Source organism: Ostrea edulis, chromosome 10, assembly GCF_947568905.1.
Source record: "Ostrea edulis chromosome 10, xbOstEdul1.1, whole genome shotgun sequence".
NCBI lineage: Eukaryota > Metazoa > Mollusca > Bivalvia > Ostreida > Ostreidae > Ostrea > Ostrea edulis.
In genome coordinates, this window is record NC_079173.1 from 44111259 (window position 1) to 44135927 (window position 24669).

Sequence of the window (24669 nt, forward strand, 5' to 3'; positions counted from 1 at the left end):
CAATTTATGTACCTAAATGATTTCCTGATTTATAAATCTGCAATACTCTGACAAGTAAATCATACGGTATAAGGATTCATGCACAATACAGGGTAAATATTCTACTCTGATACTTCTCCTGATTGAAGATAGTTGATCGGCACGGGCTAAGTGTGTCGCAGTCTGTACAATGGACAATGTTGTTTACTGTTGGAATACAAATGGAGTGTATCGTTTTGTTTCATGGATTATGCTAATAAAGGGAGTTTTACTACTACTTTGAGTATTTTCGACAAGTGTACACGTACATCTTCAGTCCTTTACAGATATTACGGGTAGACCAAGGTAAATAGTCATCCGCATTCGATGCTTTTTCATGGCGAGCATACATGACCATGTCTTACAGTACAGTAGCATTTATGTATTTGCATTTTGCTTGAAGTAAGTGTGAATGGTATATATTTTATACCCTTTGTTTATTCCATTTCATCAATAGATGTAAATAATAGATGAAATATTTCTCCGCGTTTTTGTATAGTTTTGACATATTTATTGCAAATGTACGCACATTCACGTAAAGAAAAGACATTCTATATTTATTTATCCAAAGCTTTTAGAATTATTTACTATTGTACGATGTGCTTATTGTAATTTTGAGCACTGCGTGGTGTTCCAAACGAGATTTCATTTCTTCTTGATGTCCTATAATTAGTATCGGAGATGTACGTGTTACCTGTCGAAGTTAGCCGTACAGGTAAATCGAAGACACTGATGTGAAGTGAAGCGTAGCAAAACTCGTCCCCTTATATACCATGCGAACCCTGATACATATAGCAATAGAATATCCAACTAATATGGCGGATTAGTAAAGAAATATGGCGGACATATAGAATTATACTATATTTATTAATTCATGTCAGCTTTAATGGATTATGAAATATTTGTTAACAGTATTACAAAAAAAAAAAAAAAAAAAAAAAAAAATTGTTCATTGTTATTCTTTATTATTTTTTCATATATTAAGTAATGGACAGTTTCTTTTTTCCGGAAGTATATATATTGGACATTATATACCTGTCAAACTTCAGAGATCACATCGATGACAGGTGTGCGGCTTTGTCGAATGATAACGTGTAATCTATTATCAGCCGGAATAGCTCAGTTGGGAGAGCGTTAGACTGAAGATCTAAAGGCCCCCGGTTCAATCCCGGGTTCCGGCACGGAACAATGCGGCGGCTGATACACTATTTTTGTTTTGAGCGGTTAGACTGATTAGCGATGTGGGTCCTTTCGGCTTTATTCCGAGATATTGAGCAGTGATTGACAGTAAAATGATTTGAGACAATGATCAGTTCAGATGATGAGCTATTTTACAAAGAAACAATGAAATCACGTAGATAAATTTGATCAACTCAAATTACTCACTTCAATCACTCAATATTGCTCAATGTTTGTCTTTGCTCAATTTGACTCAATCTGTATAAATGAGAATAATGTAGAGGAAGTAAGGGTACAGATGAGCAAATCTCATTCCTATGTAAAGTATTGAATAAAGTTATATCATTACTGACTTTGTATAGGAAAGACTTATTTAGCCACGTCTTTACCTTACCGTTGTTAAACTTTCTCTTCTGATCGATGTTCATGTGTGTACACTGACTTGATTTCCCAGTATTTATACCATACAGCTTCGATCTGATTGGATAGAGAGAGCATTATGATTGGCTAAAACCTAGCTATTTGATTGGTCAATGTATTGGTAGTTTTCAATTTACTTCCGGATTTTCAACTTTAGCTCGAATATAGAAATATATTGGAGTTTTACGAAGAGGCTTACCAATCCAATAGACGGCTGACTTTTACAATTTAAAGGGACCAACTCCAAATATGAAAAAAATTGAGATAATCTCATTCCTAATGAAAGTATTGAATAAAGTTATATCATTATATAGCTAATAAATAGTCTATTATAAAATCTTCGTATAAGCTAGAGAATGTTAGCGTTCAATATTCTGAGAATTTATTGAACGCTAACTTTGCATTGCGTAAATTTTGTGCGCCTAAAACATTCCGAGTATGAGAGTTCAATATTGACGTTACTGTACCGACGTAAACAAGCCAAAATGGCAAACGACGGTCCTCCGAATCTGACAGAGCCGGTATTTGATAGCATATTCATTTATTTAAACAAAATGTTTTACTGTAAATAAATTATGTCTCCCCATTCACAAAATCAGTTTCCTTCATGCATTGTTCCCGTGGGGATCCGGGTTAGAATAGGTCCTCAGTACCCCCTAGCTTGTCGTAAGAGCCGACTAAATGGGGCGGTCCTTCGGATGAGACCGCAAAACCGAGGTCCCGTGTCGCAGCAGGTGTGGCACGATAAAGATCACTCCCTGCGCAATGGCCATAAGCACTGAGCATAGGCCTAAATTTTGCAGCCCTTCACCAGCAGTGGTGATGTCTCCATATGAGTGAAATATTCTCGAGAGGGACGTAAAACAATATTCAATCATTCAATCCCTCATGCATTGATGACGGGTTTAATATTGAAAAGTTAAGAAATGCATGCTGATATTGCACACCTTCACCTTAGATGCCAATATTGATGAATTCTCGTCTATTTTGGAGTATTTTGAGTGAAAAGGGATATAATGTAACAACAAAATACTTTATCTATATAATAAAAGGGTTACTGACTTTGTATAGGAAATACTTATTCGATGTTCTCTCGGTCACGATGTGTGTAAACTGACTTGATTTCCCAGTATTTATATAATACAGCTTTGATTTGATTGGATAGTGAGAACATTATGATTGGCTAAAACCTAACTATTTGATTAGTCAATATATTGGTAGCTTTCAATTTACTTTCGGATTTTCAAGTTCAGGAATATATAAATAAACATTAACAACACTCAAAGTGTCGGATTTAATAGTAAATACGAAGTCAAATACATAAAGATATAAAAAACACTAAAGTATCGGATTTAATAGTAAATACGAAGTCAAATACATAAAGATATAAAAAACACTAAAGTGTCGGATTTAATAATAAATACGAAGTCAAATACATAAAGATATAAAAAACACTAAAGTGTCGGATTTAATAGTAAATACGAAGTCAAATACATAAAGATATAAAAAACACTAAAGTGTCGGATTTAATAGTAAATACGAAGTCAAATACATAAAGATATAAAAAAACACTAAAGTGTCGGATTTAATAGTAAATACGAAGTCAAATACATAAAGATATAAAAAACACTAAAGTATCGGATCTAATAGTAAATACGAAGTCAAATACATAAAGATATAAAAAGTACTAACGTGACCAACGACACGAACAACAGTGAATTGTCAATTTTTGGGGACGACCTATCCACCTTTTTTAGAACGATAGAATATTTATATAGAAATGAAAACAAAAAGCAAACTAACACTAAAGCTAAACTTCAAAAGCCGATAACAAACACAACGTCTATATATTGAAACTATCGAGTTTAATATAGGGCTCTGTTCAAGCGTCACGAATGAACTGAACTTATGTCATAAGTTAAAAACGAAGACCAGGTCAGCTAACAAAGGAGCATAATTTGTGTCTATCGGAATTACAACAGACTGTTTGACGACCTCATCACCAAAGACTACGAAGATATTGTGAATGAGGAACTTCAGCATGTTGTTATTTCAACTACAGAGTATTGATAAGTATATAAAATGATGCTGAAATTGTGTTTCAATCATCAAATGTGTACGATTATTCGCCCTATCAAGTGGATTGCCTTATAAAGTGGATTAATGAACTTATTGAACTGAAACTGAATTGATGATTTTATTGTCCAAAAAAAAAGGAGAGAGAGAGAGAGAGAGAGAGAGAGAGAGAGAGAGAGAGAGAGAGAGAGAGAGAGAGAGAGAGATGCGCATTTGGTGGATTAAAATTGGTACCGTATAAGTTTTACATTATGACCCCTGGGTCGAGGCCTCTGCTGGTGGACTGTTAGTCCCCGAGGGTCTCTACAGCCCAGTAGCTAAGTACTTCGTTACAGGCTTGAAAATACGGATGTATATTTAATTGCTGTTATAAAATTTAGAAATTCTTTTAAAAATTAAGGATTATCTCCCTCACGCATAGCTCTTATCCTTAGACGAATTTGACTCCACTCTCTTGGCAAACTGTTTTCCCCTATAATAGTTCTAAAACTTCATTATTATTTCGGATTTCAAACATTTCGGTTGAGCATCACTGAAGAGACGTTAGTTGTCGAAATGTGCATCTGGTGCATCAAAATTGGTACCGTATAAGTTTTACATACACGAGATATCAGATAAGAAATTTTAGTATGTTTGAATTTTTGTTGGTATATCTGTTTTGTGTTTTGACCACTAGAATCGTATCTGCGAGTTGCTGTAATTCCTCATCACGACTTGTGTCGTTGTGAATCCGGTCTTGACCTTCCTGCACTATAGGCACATATGATGTAACATGAATTTCATTCACCTGAAGATCTGGGACGAACACTTCCCTAGTCTTCTAGGAACATCTCTTTACTGGCTGATACCAAACTGCTATGTTATACTTCTCTAAAGCTAGCATATATCTTTGTTGTCGTGGGGGTGCTGAGAGCACATGTTTCCTAACAATGCTCGCTAGGAGTGCATGATCCGATTCTACGTGTACTTGTTGTCCGGAAACATAGTGTGTGCTTCTCAATCTGCGAATAACGCTGCCTCGATTCTGTCATTGCATGAAAGCCATACGCCACTGGCTTTTCATTCTGAATTAAAACAGCACTGAGTCCCTTGGAATTGACATCTACAGATAACAGTACAGGTTTGTTTGGGTTAAAGTATCATGGTATGGGAGTGCTTGTGGTCATGCATTTCAGCCTCTGGAAAATGTCCTCTTGTTCCTGTTTTTATGTCCAAACTGTTTTTCTCAGTAACCTGATATAACGGACTGCCAAACTTCCGACAGGACATGAACTTCCCAAGATACTGTACAAAGTTTGTAACTCTTTCACATTTTCTGGGCATTCCATTTCCTGTACAGTTCTGATTTTTCCGGCTTCAGGTCTGCATCAGTAAATCAATGACGTATATAGGTACCTTCTAACACCTTGTATACACGGAGTCTGAAGTTGAATTTCAGCGCTCAGTCAAATACTGCCTCCAGACGTTTGTCATGTTCCTCTACTGTGCTACCCATAATGTGATAGTGTCGTCTGCTGTGGTACCCCCTATGATAATGTCGTCTGCTGTTCCTCTACAGTGCTACCCCCTATGATGATGTCGTCTGCTGTTCCTCTACAGTGCTACCCCCTATGATGATGTCGTCTGCTGTGGTACCCCCTATAATAATGTCGTCTGCTGTTCCTCTACTGTGGTACCCCCTATGATGATGTCGTCTGCTGTTCCTCTACTGTGGTACCCCCTACGATGATGTCGTCTACTGTTCTATCGCGGTCTAGTACCATTTCTGAGATCGCACGCTGAACGACTTCTGATATCGACTATATTCCAAATGACATTCTCGTAAATAGATAGCAATCAAAAGGGGTGTTGAAGGTACATAAACGAGAGCTCTCTTCATCCAGTTGAGTTGGCCAGAAGTCGTTTGTAGCGTCTAACTTACTGAATACTCTGGCACCAGGCATCATGATCTCGACATTTACATATATTGACGACGTTTTTATCTATAAACAATACTATTTTTCATTCATATGTCGGTTCGATTAATCCCTGTGAACTCGATATAAAAGACACCACAGAGTCGTCCACATCTGCTTCATCATGTTAACGGCAAACTAACAACTCAACTTTATGACAAACGGGATGATTTCAGCTTCTCCACCGTCAACTTCCTTTTATGTACCAACTTTCCATTATTACCTATATATGGTGTGCATATACATCTACTGATTCGATACGCAAGAACTTGTTCTGCGTATGATCAGTTTTTGAATCGAGGCAAGCTACCGACAAACAAGCTGATGGTGCAGGGGTTCAAATAGTTCAACAGCAGTCAAAATCAATGTGCCAAGAACGGCTTCACAATCGGTATGAAACACGTCAGACAACATTTGACCCACTGATAGATTGTATTGGCAAACTAGATCGTTGTAACGGCCATAGAATTTTGCGAAATGCTGATTTTAAACGAGACTGTTGAAACCCCCTGTTGAGATATCTAAACACTGTGTGAAGGTGATAACGGAATATTTCTACATAATATGGGGTGGAGAAACTGAAAACATCCCGTTTGTCGTAGAGTTGAGTTGTTAGTTTGCCGTTAATATCTATTTGAAATAAATATTTAAATACGAATTTGATATGGATGGCTCTATACTGTCTTTTATTTACAGGATTATATAAAATCGACATTTGAATGAACATGATTATTGTTAATAGATAAAACGAAGACCTGAGCACCAAAGTCTACGCAGATATGAACACAGAGGAACGCAAGCATATTTTTTATTTCAGCTTTAGAGTAGTTATATATACAGTGTACATAAAATGATGGATTTAATTTGCAAGAACAGGCACCAGAAACAACTTGACAGGTGTCAATGATTTAATATCTCGCTTCCAACAGAAGCTTAACTCCATTTTCTGGCTTCAACAGTCCGCCTTTAGAGATAGTGAGTGGAATCTGGAAAATGATAATTATTGTTACAATACCATTATCATATGGTAAAAATATATTTCATATATATATATATGTTTGTATATTGTTTAACTTTCCGCTCGTGAACCGTTGACTCATTTGGAGAGATAACTATTGCCAGTGAAGGATTGCAAAATTTAGGCCTATGCTCGGCGCTTACGTCCTTTGAGCAGAGATAAATCTTTATCGTGTCAAACCTGTTGTGACACGGGGCCCTGGTTTTTGCGGTTTCATCCGAACGAACACCTCAATTAGTCATCTTTTACGACAAGCAAGGGGTACTGCGGACCTATTTTAAATCGATCCCCACGGTGTCACATGTTCAAAGTTAGCAAAGTTAAATATGACTACGGTATGAAATGACTGTGTCTTTGTGACACAGACAGCAATTGGATATGATATTATACCATATATATAACATTAAAAGCCAATTTCTGGGTGGAAAAGTTTCCCCCATGCAAAAATAATCTCAAACATTGAATCATTTCACACACACAATGTCTGTGTTAGTATTAGAACATTAGAGTTACCTAGACTCTAGTATGTATAATGTCTAACGTGCATGATATAAAGTTTTACCTCTGTTTCTTCACATGTTTTGAATCTGTAGTGCTGCAGAATAAAAGAAATGGCGAACTTCATCTCCACCTGAGCGAGGCGCATGCCTATGCAGCTGCGCGGTCCGTGTCCAAATGGAAGATAAGCGTATGGATGTCTCCTTTCCTTGTTTTCAGGGGAAAACCTAACAGAAACAGAACAGGAATCACATTTTTCTCAAGAATGTTCATTACTCTTTGATTTTCTAATTAAATGATTGCTTCGAAAATCTATGTACCTATCTGGGTCGAATTTAGTGGGGGTTTCCCAGTGTTTAGGGTCTCTGTGAATGCTGTAGATCGGAAATGAGATATCGGTTTCTTTAGGGATTGTGTAACCTTCAATATCAATGTCGGACTCTGCCAGTCTGTTTGTCCTGAAATGTCAAAAAGTAAATATACCTAAAATCACTGAAGGCTTATCTTGTCATGGTATTTTGTTATTAGTGATGACAAAATTATCTCTAGTCTGTCAAGCAGATTTGTTCAGAGGATGTAAAAGACCTAAATATCCATGTGATACCGTGGAATCATTGGAGTTCATATGGACTTAATTTTCCCTCGAATTTTAAACAACAATGGAATAATGTTTTAAAATACAGAAACAGTCCAAAAACTACATCCCAACGAAACTGTGAAATCTCGACAAGTCCATGAAAATTGGCCCCCGTGAATTCAAATGAGATTTCTCATCAATATCCTCGTCTGTTTATTTGGGTACAGTAATAGATGGTTACAGCAAATGCATTTAAAATTAATTAACATTTACAACGATTACAACGAATCAAAATTGATCGTTCCCAGCACTTCGCTATAATGGCGTTTTTTTCTGTAATTACTTTATGTCCCTCCAAGGATGTTTCCACATATATTGAGATATCACCAACTCTAGGTGAAGTACAATGAATTTAGACCTATGTTTGAATATGACACTTTGGGCATTGCCAGTGAAGGTTCTTTCTAGACCTCACCTAAAAGACCCACCAATACCCTACACTTCTAAAGGCTTAACAAGCAGTCACTATCTGTTTTTACATTTTACCTTTGACCTGTCAATTTCGTAAATTGATCATTTTAAGTTTAATGGGTTTGAAATTAACGCCAAAAAAATTACTGTTCAATAAAGAATCAGAGTGTATATATATTTCATAATTAATCACGTGAGCTATTTTCTCTCTTATTAAGTAATGTTTAACATTTTAAAATGTTCAATAGCACGAATTTATTTCATAAACTGACTTCCAGATTTGAATTTTGTCAATTTTGTCAAATTTTTTAGAGGAATATGACACCCTTACCCCCACCGAAAATGATTTTACAGTACAAAAGAATTACCTGGCTGAAGATAGATAAAGTCTTAAAGACTCACAAAATACTCGTTCCAGGTACTCAAGTTTCTGTACATTGTCATAGTTTGGACATTCCTGTCATCAAAAATAATCACACATATGTAAATATATAGTTGTATATGGAATTTATCTTATATTTTATATGAGCAAGACAGGTACTTTTTCTATATTTTCACGAGTACATTTTCTTTGGTTTTATAACATATTAATGTGATGAATCTTTAATGAACATTCATGAATTTGTTAATTAACCACCTTTTGATATTAATTAACTGTACCAGTTAATCAGTATGTTGAGGAAAATTACCTTGCCAAGCACGGTGTCAATTTCTTCGATGAGTTTTTCCTGACATTCCGGATTAGTTGCCAGAAGATATGAAGCGAAAGTGAGAGCATTTGACGTGGTATCATATCCCACCAGCATAAACAGAATAGCATTCCCCAGAACCTCGTCCATGGATAATCCTGTGGGAACATTTCATTGACTAAACTGTAATGTGGTAAAATAAAATTTCAGACAGTTTCTGGTTTTTTTCTACCTAATTTTACAGTACTCTTGTACTCGAACTTCCTTCCAGTATCGTTTTTAACCTAATATTACAGTGTTCCAGTGTTTTTATGTTTTTACCTGATTTTAAACTAATTTTACATTGCTCCAGTACATTGTTTCAGTATTCTTGTTATAGTTTTGTAATGCATTTGACAGTGTTGTATGCAAGGTGAAGATAACGAACAGTGATCAATCTCATAATTCCTATAAGCAATACAAAATTGATAGTTGGGCAAACACGGACCCCTGGACACACCAGAGGTGGGATCAGGTGCCTAGGAGGAGTAAGCATCCCCTGTTGACCGGTCACACCCGCCGTGAGCCCTATATCCTATGTACTCAGTACCTCTTTTCTTCCATTTGTCAGCATCACCCTTGTAGCTTTGCTCTGCTTCATCATCGTTAACGTCAGTGTCATGGTGGGCATTCAACATCATCTGCAGGAGGTCTTTACGTTTCTAACAACAGAACATGACCAGGCAAGGTATTTTTATCACAAACGTCTCACGAGTTTGGGGATAGACATTATTGACTAACATACTGTGCAGTGTTTCAGCTATGCATGATACATGTGGTTTTTTTAAAAAAGATATCTAGCACTTCAAAATGAAAACTAAAATGAGTGGTGTTTTCAGAACTCCAAATGTAAATTTCGATTGCGATTTAAATAAACATTTCACAGATTTTTTCCAACTATGCATCAGTTTGGCTTTATTACTCAACAGTGTGTTAAAGATACGTTACAATAATGTATTAATGATGAGTGAGTTGTAATTGTGTGCTAATGACGAGGTGTGACCGTGTTTTATTCATTAGTTATGACATTGTTAAAACTGCTTGGGGCAATGTGTTCATAATGAGTTATGACAGAGTTAATAATGAGTTATGATAGTGTGTTAATAATGAGTTGTGACAGTGTGTTAATAATGAGTTGTGACAGTGTGTCAATAATGAGTTGTGACAGCCTGTTAATAATGAGTTGTGACAGCCTGTTAATAATGAGTTGTGACAGCCTGTTAATAATGAGTTGTGACAGTGTCAATAATGAATTGTGACAGCTTGTTAATAATGAATTGTGACAGTGTGTTAATAATGAATTGTGACAGCTTGTTAATAATGAATTGTGACAGTGTGTTAATAATGAGTTGTGACAGTGTCAATAATGAATTGTGACAGCTTGTTAATAATGAATTGTGACAGTGTGTTAATAATGAGTTGTGACAGTGTCAATAATGAATTGTGACAGCTTGTTAATAATGAATTGTGACAGTGTGTTAATAATGAGTTGTGACAGTGTCAATAATGAATTGTGACAGTGTGTTAATAATGAGTTGTGACAGTGTGTTAATAATGAGTTGTGACAGTGTGTCAATAATGAGTTGTGACAGCCTGTTAATAATGAGTTGTGACAGCCTGTTAATAATGAGTTGTGACAGTGTGTTAATAATGATTTGTGACAGCCTGTTAATAATGAGTTGTGACAGTGTTAATAATGAGTTGTGACAGCTTGTTAATAATGAGTTGTGACAGTGTTAATAATGAGTTGTGACAGCCTGTTATTAATGAGTTGTGACAGCGTGTTAATAATGAGTTGTGACAGCCTGTTAATAATGAGTTGTGACAGCCTGTTAATAATGAGTTGTGACAGTGTTAATAATGAGTTGTGACAGCGTGTTAATAATGAGTTGTGACAGTGTTAATAATGAGTTGTGACAGTGTTAATAATGAGTGGTGACAGCCTGTTAATAATGAGTTGTGACAGTGTTGATAATGAGTTGTGACAGTGTTAATAATGAGTTGTGACAGTGTGTTAATAATGAGTTGTGACAGTGTTAATAATGAGTTGTGACAGCCTGTTGATAATGAGTTGACAACCTGTCAATAATGAGTTGTGACAGTGTTAATAATGAGTTGTGACAGTGTTAATAATGAGTTGTGACAGTGTTAATAATGAGTTGTGACAGCCTGTTAATAATGAATTGTGACAGCGTGTTAATAATGAGTTGTGACAGTGTTAATAATGAGTTGTGACAGTGTTAATAATGAGTTGTGACAGTGTTAATAATGAGTTGTGACAGTTTTAATGAGTTGTGACAGTGTTAATAATGAGTTGTGACAGCCTGTTAATAATGAGTTGTGACAGTGTGTTTAATGAGTTGTGACAGTGTGTTAATAATGAGTTGTGACAGTGTTAATAATGAGTTGTGACAGTGTTAATAATGAGCTGTGACAGCGTGTTAATAATGAGTTGTGATAGTGTTAATAATGAGTTGTGATAGTGTGTTAATAATGAGTTGTGACAGCGTGTTAGTGGTGAGCTGTGAGAGTGCATTAATGATGAGATGTGATAGAATCTCATTAATAAGCTGTTCTTAGTGAAATGTCATCAAGATGAAAACGAAAACCGCTGCGAGATTGGAATTATTGATCTGCTTTACAAAGGCAACATAATTACAATTTAATCCTGATGTCATCGAAAGAAACCAGCTAAGCAACAGACTTTAAAAGGACAAACAATATATAACCTATGTTCATATTTTATTCAAGATTCATCATGATTGTAAATTTTACCTCTTCTTCATCCTTTCTAAATCTAATAGCTTGTTTGGCAACATTTCTGAAAAAGGCCATAGATCCAACACGATTCAAAGGAGATTTTCCAAACCAGTCCAGTATGACATCAAATTTCGGAAAGATTACTTAAAAGAAATATGTCTCTTATTCAGATAGACTGCAAACGACATAAAATATGGAGGTTTATTATCATAATTATATCCTTTTCCAATATAAAATGACGCTTTGTAGATTTTAAGTCTAGCGATTTATATATTGTAAATATGGGAATCAATTTGTAGAAAGAAAGAAATTACAATGATAATATAGAGAGGAAAACATGTTTACTAAGTAAGACAATTTTACTAATTTCCCTCTAATCATAAAATTCACATACAGAGTCTACATGAAGATTTTCATGTTTACAGTAGTGGTATTGAAAGGATATGCCATTCAAATAATTACTTACAAATCAATATTAGAATTGGAGTGAATGTAATATTGAAGAATATTTTAGCATTCTTGACAAATTCGTTCTCTGGGTTCTGTTGGGAATCTATGTCAACACCGAATCCAGTGGAGGCTATCACATCCATTGTATAGGCACCAAACACTCTGTAAAAGACACAGTCAATGCATTAACATACATAAACAACTTCCGGTTGGCGGTACATACTTCCTGTTAAGCAAAATTGCTCATATCACATTGTGTTGATTAGAAAAATTGATAAATCAAATTAATTTCGATTTCTGGAAACAAAATAGCTCGTATCGATAACCTTGTATAAATATTAATATAATTTTGAAAAAAATATGTAGTAGGGCTATATGGACAATGGATATCGGCCTGGGTAGCTCAGTGGTTAGAGCACCTGACTAATAATGCAGGGGTCCCGGGTTAATGTTTTCCAGATGTAATGTACTGTAGAATCATTTAAATTCGTGGGGGCCAATTTTCGTGGACTGCTGAATTTTTACGGGCTCATGGGGACGTAATTTCGTGGATTTATATATTTGTAAGAAAAATAACTATAGAATTTGATTATGATTCTTTATTCGTTGGGGATGTAAATTTGTGGGTGAGGGGTACCCACGAATTCCACGAAAATTGAGCCACCGCGAATTCTAATGATTTCATAGTATAGAAAAGGAGAAATTTATGGCTGAGCAAAGAATAGAACCCGAAATTGCTAGCACTGAACTATCCAGCCTATATCCACAGTCCACACAGCTCTAACACTACTACCATCGAACTATCCAGCCTATATCAACAGTCTATACACCCTAACACTACTACCACTGAACTATCCAGCTTATATCCACAGTCTATACACCCTAACACTACTACCACTGAACTATCCAGCTTATATCCACAGTCCGTACACCCTAACACTACCACCACTGAACTATCCAGCTTATATCCACAGTCCGTACACCCTAACACTACTACCACTGAACTATCCAGCTTATATCCACAGTCCGTACACCCTAACACTACCACCACTGAACTATCCAGCTTATATCCACAGTCCGTACACCGTAACACTACTACCACTGAACTATCCAGCTTATATCCACAGTCCGTACACCCTAACACTACTACCACTGAACTATCCAGCTTATATCCACAGTCCGTACACCCTAACACTACTACCACTGAATTATCCAGCCTATATCCACAGTCTATACACCCTAACACAACTACCACTGAACTATCCAGCTTATATCAACAGTCTATACACCCTAACACTACCACCACTGAACTATCCAGCTTATATCCACAGTCCGTACACCGTAACACTACAACCACTGAACTATCCAGCTTATATCCACAGTCTATACACCCTAACACTACTACCACTGAACTATCCAGCTTATATCCACAGTCCGTACACCCTAACACTACTACCACTGAACTATCCAGCTTATATCCACAGTCTATACACCCTAACACAACTACCATTGAACTATCCAGCTTATATCCACAGTCCGTACACCCTAACACTACCACCACTGAACTATCCAGCTTATATCCACAGTCTATACACCTTAACGCTACTACCACTGAACTATCCAGCTTATATCCACAGTCTATACACCCTAACACTACTACCACTGAACTATCCAGCTTATATCCACAGTCTATACACCTTAACGCTACTACCACTGAACTATCCAGCTTATATCCACAGTCTATACACCCTAACACTACTACCACTGAACTATCCAGCTTATATCCACAGTCTATACACCCTAACACAACTACCACTGAACTATCCAGCTTATATCCACAGTCCATACAGCTCTAACTACTACAGAGGAATATGTTTATACAACTTTTCTAAAATACATTGTACTTCCTGTCGACTGTACGGCAATTCAGGTCGAAATAAATACCTTAAACCACTGTGTGTATGTCATTATTTAAGGTGGGTCGATCCTCATGTGACTTATCAATACTAATGGTTAAAAGTGGAAAACCTGTATTAATTTCCACTCAGTATAGTTTAATCTAATCAATAACCATAGCAAATGTGTATGCTGCCACCTTTTTAAAGATGTCAGACATAGAAAAACAGAAGTATATATCAACATAAAAAATCACACATTTTAGTTAAACAGAATGATGAAAATTAATAAAATTTTGTTGAAATAAAAATTCTTAAATGTCAACAGTGTAAGAAAACTGATAATTCATGGATATATATAAAATTAATTGTGGATATTAGGAAAATCATTGTGTCATAGACATGCAGTAGAGGAAATTCCAGCATAGGAGTTATTGACATTGACAACATTTTAAAAATTATAAATACTGTAAACGTATTATATTTGGCGTGTACGATATTTGGCGGAAATCGTTTTTTCAACAAGTTAGCGTAGATTTGATTTAGCGCATTTCTGAATAGGCTGTATTTGATTTAGCGGGTTTTTTTAATCAGCTGATTTATAATTCAAGATCCACCCCTTTGAATCTGAAAAAGAGAATTTGTACTCAGTTGAGTACTAATCATACGCTCTGATCACGCTTTGGGTACTTAAATATCTCTGTCACAAAACATAAAAACAGGCTGGAGAAAATCTTGAATATTGGACGCTGTTTCTTCACTGTAAAACGATACTAATATACGTCAGCACGGTCAGTTTTTCCGTGGAAAATAAATAAAATGCATGTTCAATTTCATTGATTTTTCTTGTGTAACTTATTTTTTTTTTTAATTTATATGCATTATTTCATTAATAAAGAACAAAACATATTCATACTTTACCATTAATTCCTTAAATGAATGTGAAGAATTACTTTAAACATCTAGATTTACGGATGGCATTTAGCGATGTACTTGATTTAGCGGAAGCTGCGTTCAGCCAAAGGCGCTAAATAGAATACACAGCCAAATGTAATATATTTACAGTAGTTGATTATCTATGGAAAATAACAACTTTTTCAGTATCAAAAGTTTACCAAATTATTTTATCTTATTCAGTGAATAAAATTCTTCTAAAAGATATATTTCAATTATGCGCAAAATTTAATTAGATAAAGATTTTGCAAAAACCGATGACATCACATGAGGATCGATCAACCTTAATTGGTTTTTGATGATTATACTCGTGCTCCTGATTTTTGCTTTTGTACTTAGTCTTTGAGGTCTCTAGTGTTTATCTTTACTCACTCTTTGAACTCTATTGGTTGTCCAGGTTTTACTTGTCTCTAGTGTTTATCTTTACTCACTCTTTGAACTCTATTGGTTGTCCAGGTTTTACTTGTCTCTAGTGTTTATCTTTACTCACTCTTTGAACTCTATTGGTTGTCCAGGTTTTACTTGTCTCTAGTGTTTATCTTTACTCACTCTTTGAACTCTATTGGTTGTCCAGGTTTTACTTGTCTCTAGTGTTTATCTTTACTCACTCTTTGAACTCTATTGGTTTTCCAGGTTTTACTTGTCTCTAGTGTTTATCTTTACTCACTCTTTGAACTCTATTGGTTTTCCAGTTTTTACTTGTCTGTTCAGATTCCTCAGTAATTGTTCACTTTTTGCTTTAAATAATGGCTCCATCTAAAATAGATAATTCCATAGGGAATTTATACTGTACCTACACAAACGTCAAGTCTACTACAATTCTAGAGCATTTATGAACTTCTCAATCTCTTAAAGGCATAGGGTCTAAGATATTGGTGAAATTTTGCACGTTCCAAAAAGGTGGCAAAATTTAAGATCATAATTTGAAAATCACAAAAAGTTCTTCAGAATGTTTATAAACACATTGGGTACGATAGTAATTACAAAATAATTCCCTGTTCTCATTTGCCTAAACTGGTACCCTGTTGACTTCGCATCTGTAGCCACCAATCAGCGGGGTACCAGTTTAATATATTGTCCTCCAGACAAAGTTTTTTTAAAGGGCTAAAACGTCAAAATGACTTCAATTTCAAAGCGCTGCAGCTATAGATAACTCATAATTAATACTACAAATTTGTGGGGTTTTTTGGAATTCTTCTTGCAAAATATTGTGATGTCATTTTTTAGATAAAAGATAGACCTTATGCCTTTAAAGGGACTGGTTCACGTTTTTAAAAAAGATATTTCGCATTTTTGATATCGAATATTAAAAATATAACTCATTTAATGTTGACAGCCAAAATTTAGACCTTCCGAATGCAAAAGTAGATGCAATATTTTAGCGTGAAATCTGTGTTATGTAAAAAAAAAAAAAAAAAAAAAAAAAAAAGACTCGATTCTTTTTATGTATACAAACAAACCAATGAAATATTAATTTTGTCATATAAAGCATCTTGATTTTGCATACTCACAAATTTTAACTTTTAGATGACACACTTCACCCAAAGAATGCTTGAAATGTGAAAGATATAATAAACTTATATCTATATCCATTTCTTTTGAAAATTTCTTAAACAATAACATACCGCAATCTTTGCTTACAAAACAAATATTAAAATGAGCTTCTGTGATAACGTATTACCTGTCTAACCTATACATAATATATGTGAAATCTTAGTAATTTAGAAATAATTAATAATTAAACAGTAGATTTTAATCATTAAAAGTGAAAAGTACAATTTTGGAGAAAATCGTGAATCAGAGTCTTTAAAATCAAATGTATCACAAACACACTGTAAGTCATTTACAGAAAGAAAAAAAAAATTTTCTTCAGAGCTCATGGTGATCCGGGTTATAACAGGTCTTCAGTATCTCTTGTCTGACGTAAGGGACGACTAAATGAGACGGAAAACACCGCAAAACCGAGGCCCCGTGTCACACCAGGTGTGGTACGATAAAGATTCAACGCTGCTCAAAGGCCGGAAGCGCCGAGCATAGGCCTAAATTTTGTAGCCCTTCACCAGCAATGGTGACGTCTCCTTATGAGTGAAATAGTTTTGAGTGAGACATTAAACAATATACAATCGATCAATTAATTATCATTTTCTACAAATCGGCTTTGTCGATGTTATGTGGGGAAATAATTCTACATTGGCGACTGGGCTTAAGAAGCTTGTTACTTTATGATATCGAAATATTACGCCGAATTAAAAATTGTAGAATTGAATTTAATCTGATTTACAGAATAGGTTTGTACACTCACCGTTCTCAACTAGCCCGATGAAAATGTCGGAAGCAAAGTGTTCCTTAGAAATCGCCAATGGTCATCATCGGTGTTGATGAGACTATGTTTCATCTCATTTCTTACGTTGAATAATGTCTTCTGCCAATAGATAATAGAATTGTGTTGACGAACTTTCGTCACATAATTATACACGAAAGTATATCAAATTAGATGGGTGTTTGATCACCTAAGGAGTACTGCACACTCACTGGTCTGTTGGGAGTGCGGGAAAAGTCCTTTATCATTATTTCTTTTATGCTATCTGGATTCGATACCAGAATCAAAGGGCGGAGACCCATGAATATTCTAAAATGGAATAATTATCGACCATAAGATAGCGGCACAACAATAACTCGATTTATCGCAATATTTAAGTGTTTGATACGATGCATTGAATAATCGCGTTGTTTAAGTGTTTGATACAATATATTGAATTATCGCGATGTTTAAGTGCTTGATACGATACATCGATTTATCGCAATGCTTAAGTGCTTGTTACGATACATCGATTTATCGCGATGTTTAAGTGTTTGATACGTTGCATCGATTTATCGCGATGTTTAAGTGCTTGATACAATACATCGATATATAAAAGAGAATATCGATATATAAAGGAGAATAGCGATATAGAAAGGAGAAAATCGATATATATCGATGTTTTTGTATACATTTGGGACATTTCGGATGCACCTCTTTATGTCTTGAATTCAAAAGCTATTGACGTAAAATCACTGATTTCAAGAAAAAACTATTCTCAAGTTAATATTTAAAATAATTTCTGTTGGCAAATAGGAAATCAATATACTGTAGGTCAGAATTGTGAAAATCTGTATTTTTTTATGACGGAAAAAATAAATCAAAAGAAATCAATTTCATAACGCGATATATCGTAATATTGTACATTTTGCACTATATTTTTCGAAAAACATTATTGTGATGCATATTGCGACAGCCCCCCCCCCCCCCCCCCCCCCCGATAAACCAGGGTGGCTCCACATTTGCTTTCTTAAAGGAGGATGTGATAGAGCTCCCAGTACTGTGTAAAATGATTCTTGTTAACACTTTCACGTCCTAGGGAAAATGATTACACCACATCCGATATCAAAAAGTTAAAGCTTTCTGCCGTTCGGCACTTAAGAGTTTTGTTGTGTATAGATTCGATCTAATTTCAACAGCACCCCGAACGTTTTTTGTGCTTATGTAACTACAAGTCATCAAGGGAATATGTCGCCAGAATACCGAAACATTAAATCATAACAATAGCTGGATAACAAAAGCTTAAATTATGACAATTTGGATCATATTTATTATCATTTTTTAAAATTTACATCTCAAATATTTTTACTTGCCCAACAACATTGCCGTATTTCTTCGCCATTTCCTGGTTTGTCACAGCTAAGCCCTATAAAGTTCAATAAAAACCGAGCACATATCATTTTTGTTTAAAGAACAAAATCAGCATGACTCTCCTTAAATGCCAATTTTCTACTGTCAGCAGTCGATAGTATCATTGTGATGATTTCTCATTTTATTTTAAAAAATGATTTAAATTTATTGTAACATATGTATCTGATTTGTATCATTATATCATGACTATGTCATGATTTTGACAAATCGCATCATGTATGTCTGTAATGCATACATATATCCATTAAACGTTTTCCTTATCAGGTGTTGTGAACAAAACTTCCGGTACACCCCCTTCTTGTAATTTTGAATGTTCAATGTTTAGCGCATAATTTTCTCAAGAGTGTTTTATTTCATTGGAATACACAAATCTCACACAGAAATCTAAATCTTGAGTGTCAAATTACTGAACATGTAGATGTGATTATGATCTGGGTGGGCTTAGGTGTCGAATGCTCAACTAAAACAACGAATGTCGGTTTTTCATTCATCTAGAATATATATTATTTAAAGAAAAATTATAAGCAAAAATAAAACTTAAATGTGAAATTTTTAAAATATTTTTCAGCGATTTATCACACGAATTCAAAAGAAATTTGCATGACGCGCGTCATTTGATATAAGAAATTTGCATGACGCGCGTCATTTGATATAAGAAATTTGCATGATGCGCGTCATTTGATGTAAGAAATTTGCATGACGCACTACATTTGATTTTCCTACAACATGTCGCAAATAACGACCACGGGTAATAAAATCACGCTTCCTTTTTTAAATGACGTCTTACCTTTCGATTATACTGGAGGGCCACGCCAAAGAATGGGGTGGGGGTGGGACCAGGAATTCCATAGTTTTGGAATAAACTGTGCTTCCATCGAGTATATCTATCCAACAAAAAAGATTCTCATGTTTACTGGTTGTGATAAATCAATTTTCGTTGTTTTCATGAAGTGAGCATACTTAGGCACTCCATTACAGATCACAATGTTAAAGATGGTGATTGATTTTCTTTGTTTTACTTCCCTTCGTTCATTGAGAGGTGGATAAAATATACAGGTTGGTAATAAAATATGTTTACAATTAGGGAATGAAGGGTAGATGATTGCCCAATGCTGGAAAGTGGATAAATACATCCCTAAACGTGCGCAGAAAATCTTGCGCCGTAAATTGCACAATACTTACGTTACAGGAACTGTAGCGTTATGGTCAAAGACAAGAATATAAAACCATAACGCTACAGATCTGCAGCTAGATACAATATGACACATGCACGGCACGAGAGGATACACGCACGATATGCTAGGATAAGCGGTAAACCTGATAAGCGCAAAACACAATAAACGATCTTCATGATAAACGCAGTAATGACCACGATCTTCTAAAATGAATTATGACTGAAAATTAGCTAAATTACAATACCATATCAATTCAACTTTGTTGGAATGTAAAATAAACCAAGCATTATTTTGTGTGTGGCGAGGAGGGAGGGGATATTTTGCATCGAGACAAAAGTCAACCGTTCATTCAACAGTTAAAATCATATCATTCAATGGCCGCTTTAGAACCCCCACCGCAGGATACACTGTCTTCATACATTAGATACGTCTACACTAAGCTTGATATTTTATATTAATAAGTAGCCTATACTTCGAATATTGTTATTCAAATTGATATCTTAATAACAAACAAAAAATGATAATAAAGAAATCAACAAAGAGCGGGTTTTTTTTTAAAACTTTGCACTCTTGAAACGGTTCAAACTTTTGGTGTATACTATGTGAAATCGAAACCGGCATATGACCCGTGTGAGAAATATCCCGTGTCTATTATTATGACTATCGGCACAGGTACAAGTATGGAAACACGATGACATTACAGTCACGCCCAAGTAAGCAGGCTTTTGGGAAATACAACATCCTTTCACCTTTTCAAAATTTAATCCTCTAGATGTGTGAATTCAACGTCGCTGATACTGTTTGCTGTTAGAATATTCATATAACACAAGATGAGATGTTTTTTGTAATACATAAAACGCGCTCAGGTTCAGTAGTTGGTGTATAAATAGAATACAGGTGAGAAAAATCGGAAGGAAAAGAGCCTTTATTAAGATATATATTGTAAACAATGTAATTTACTGGTTTTTCCCCCTTTCAAATCTTAACTTCCTATTTCTCTATTAGAGTTAATTACAAAGTGTTTTAAGACAACACTGTTCATGAACCTGAGATGAAGGAGCTTTCAGATTTACATGTACTGTACTTGGTTTCCTCGACAAACCACTGCTAATATTGCAGACTACTTATAGAATGACATTGTGAGAAATTTTCACTCTCTCTGGACAGATAAACAGCTCCTCTTGTACCATATAATCGTCAGCTTTGCTCTCCAATCGTAATCGAATAAAACTTTCGAGTATCGTACTTTTTTATAAGATTAAATTTTAATTCTGATAGTTTCCTATTTAAAGATACACGATAAACGAATTCAAGATATATGGAAAACCTGATATACGCAAAAACACGATACGATAAGATACACGCACGATACGATAGGATACACGCACGATACGATAGGATACACGCACGATACGATAGGATACACGCACGATACGATAAGATAAACACACGATACGATAGGATACACGCACGATACGATAAGATAAACACACGATACGATAGGATACATGCACGATACGATAAGATAAACACACGATACGATAGGACACATGCACGATACGATAAGATAAACACACGATACGATAGGACACATGCACGATACGATAAGATAAACACACGATACCATAGGACACATGCACGATACGATAAGATAAACACACGATACGATAGGACACATGCACGATACGATAAGATAAACACACGATACGATAGGACACATGCACGATAGAACACGACAGAAATGCCAATATTGGCGGGTACTGTATGCTCACTCCTCCTCGGCACCTGATCCCACTTCTGGTATATCCAGGGGTCCGTGCTTTTCCTACTTTTGTTACTGTATTCTTTATTGGAGATATGAGATTGATCACTATTCGTTATCTCAACCTTTTCATAATAACAAGTTTACCTGAATATTATGTAAACAGATTAGTAGTTTTCAATGAAATAAGTTAAACTCACAGGTAAACGCAAACACACACCAGGGTGGCCGTCAGTATCCAGGTGTTAATGTTGACCAAGCCTAAAATCTCCATCGCTGGAAAGTCGTCCACTAGTGCAACCCTCGGAACGCTGGCTAGGAATTTCAATCTTTAAACATATTATCCGGTGATGGAATGGTCTATGTCCGTACTACACCTGTTATGAATATTCCAAAATATAATGTGAGACATCTACTGCATATACTGGGTGATATCTGTCATTGTAATCATTCACTGACGGTGACATTCAAATCGGGGCCATAGTTCTATATATTCACCCTGTTTACGAAAAGTATAAGGGGGATTTTAATAATCACTCGTACATAAAATACGATACGATACATTCCTCTCAAGGGATACTGACCTATTTCTAGATTCATCTTATCGTGGATTCAGTAAATTAACTAACACGGGGTCATGCATTACAGCTGTTCAGCACTATTAAAAAACGTAGTATTAAAACAAATCAAAGTACTGAAAGTAACATAACGATAAATGTCATAGGAGGAGTCGCAAATGGTGGAAAATAATGGTGAACATCCAAAACGATTCAAATTCGTCACCCAAAATAGACCACGTGTGATATTCGACTCCGATACAGATGACTTAACTTGAAAGAAAACTGTGATGAAATAGTCAAATTCAAGAATAAAATGTTACTTAATTGTTAAAATTTACGCTCTAATTTGCTTAACTTCAAAAGTTGCAAAAAAAATCTTCTCAAACATGATTTAGTTGTGTATTATAATGGGCACTTTTTTTCTATCTGCGTCATAGTAGTTACAGAGTGTTTTGCGACTATGAAGGCCGAACAGTAAAAAGGTAAATAGAAAACGGGGAGGGGTAATATGCCGAGAATATCTCATGGATTATGATTTAATATGATTTATATCCAACTCGTTAGATGTTTCTATCTGATTAAACCACAAACCATGGGAGATCCTGTATACACTGTATATCTATTCTGCTTTATTCCTATATTGCTAGGGAACAAGTGGTGCCTTAAACCGGCGAAAAAATTTAGACCTATGCTTGGCGTTTACGGGGTTTGAACAGGGAGGGATCTTTATCGTGCCCCATCTGCTGTGATACGGGACCTCGGTTTGTGCGGTCCCATCCGAAAGACCGCTCCATTTAGTCGCCTCTTACGACAATCAAAGGTACTGAGGACCTATTCCAACCCGGATCCCCAGGGGACTTCTGGAGAAAAAACTTTGCAAAAGATTTTCTTTCTTGTATGCATAAATTATTTTACGTTTGATTCACCCAAGGCCAGTTAACGCGAGTGAAAGATTCTTTAGAGGGACGTTAAACAATATGCATACAATCCCTGAGCCAAGGGTTAAAAAGTTGAATTTAAAGGGACATGGACACGATTTGAGGTGAAATTTTTGTTTTATGTGTAGAATACTTAATTAAGGTATTTCTAATGGTCAGCAAAAATTTGATTGTCAGTTGTCGAGGTATGCGAGAGATACATAGCTTACAATTCTTTGTTATGTAAACCAGGCTCTTGCCATGTTTTCATTTATATAAGGTAAATATACCAGTAAAAGTTCGTTTAAAGCAGATTTTTCAATTTACAAGTTAAGTTGGAACACCATACAATAGTTCCTAGTGTTTAGCACATCTCATTTTGTTTTAAACATGCTATTTTCTATTAAGCAATCTATATGTAAACAAAACCATGGCATGAACCTTGTTTACATAACAAATAATTGTGTGTTGAATCTCACTTGTAACTCAAAAAATGATATTCAAATTTTGGTTAACCATTAGAATACTGATTGTAAACAATAAAAATGGAAAAATAAAATTTTCAGCCCAATTGCCTCTATGCCTCTTAAAAGAAAATGAATTCTACATTTGTATTTGGATTATCTATTGTAACTCTGGGAGAATAATTTTTCTCACGTTTTCACCAGTGTGAGATCGACTTTACCCATGTGAGACATCCATGTGAGGTTTTTCTGTCTCACACTGCTGCAACGTCATTTGATTGTGACATCATATTTTTCTGATTTACGTTGCATTGTGAAGTATAATATTTTGTATTTTTCTTTAAATTTCAATATGATAAAGTTTTCTGGTGGACAGCCTTTGGCTAAATTTCAATTAGATATAGCTTTCTGGTGGACGATCTTGGTGGTTTTTTTTTAGTTTACACTCACAATGTAAACCATTTTCGGGCATGCTTTTTATGGCTGTCTAATTTGGTTTTGCATTGAAGTTCAAATGAGGATTTCGATAATTTGAAATTTTTTCTAAGCCCTCGAAATCATGCACTAAACTGTGGGTAAAATGTGAGAAAAACAATTCTTCATTCTGTACTCCTCTGGGCTAGGGAAGGTGTGCCTCTGAAAGCAGATTCACTGTCTAGGACTTGGCAAAGCCTGTCCTAGACTGCAAATATTGTCCCCTCAGTGAGATTTCTTTATTTCTTTATTTCATACTCGTACTAAGGAAGGGTTCTCTTACTCAATTTTCTGTATGTTCCCATATTAAACTTCGATTTCTTGATGTGATCTATTCCCGGAGCGCATGCAATTTTACAAACATGAATCTGAACTACCTGAAGCAGATTGAATATTGATATGACTAATAATGTTCGTTGTGGTTTTGAAAGGATTGTTTCCTATATATTCCCAAGAAAAACATAGATCCCCTATCTTGGCTTCACACTATGTCGGGGGGGGGGGGGGGGATTTGAACCAGCTTGAATATACATTGCCTGGTGAGGCTTGCATTGATATAATTAATAATGAACATCTTGTTTCTAGAAA

General features: G+C 35.4%; 1 protein-coding gene and 1 non-coding gene across 2 annotated transcripts; one reads left to right on the forward strand and one right to left on the reverse strand.

The window, feature by feature from the left end:
* The first annotated feature begins 1126 nt into the window (after positions 1-1126).
* Trnaf-gaa (transfer RNA phenylalanine (anticodon GAA)) lies at positions 1127-1199 on the forward strand. The gene has a single exon. It is a non-coding gene; the product is annotated as a tRNA-Phe (tRNA).
* Positions 1200-6440: 5241 nt separating this feature from the next.
* Positions 6441-22333, reverse strand: LOC125666150 (cytochrome P450 3A24-like). Its single transcript, XM_048899284.2, is given in 15 exon segments — positions 6441-6634; positions 7229-7391; positions 7485-7622; positions 8581-8669; positions 8902-9059; positions 9491-9602; positions 11716-11843; positions 12167-12312; positions 15667-15755; positions 17302-17421; positions 17532-17628; positions 18672-18724; positions 19517-19613; positions 21867-22043; positions 22251-22333. Coding segments are annotated over 14 exon segments (1542 nt in total). The 5' UTR covers positions 21941-22043; positions 22251-22333; the 3' UTR covers positions 6441-6556.
* Between the last annotated feature and the right edge of the window lie 2336 nt (positions 22334-24669).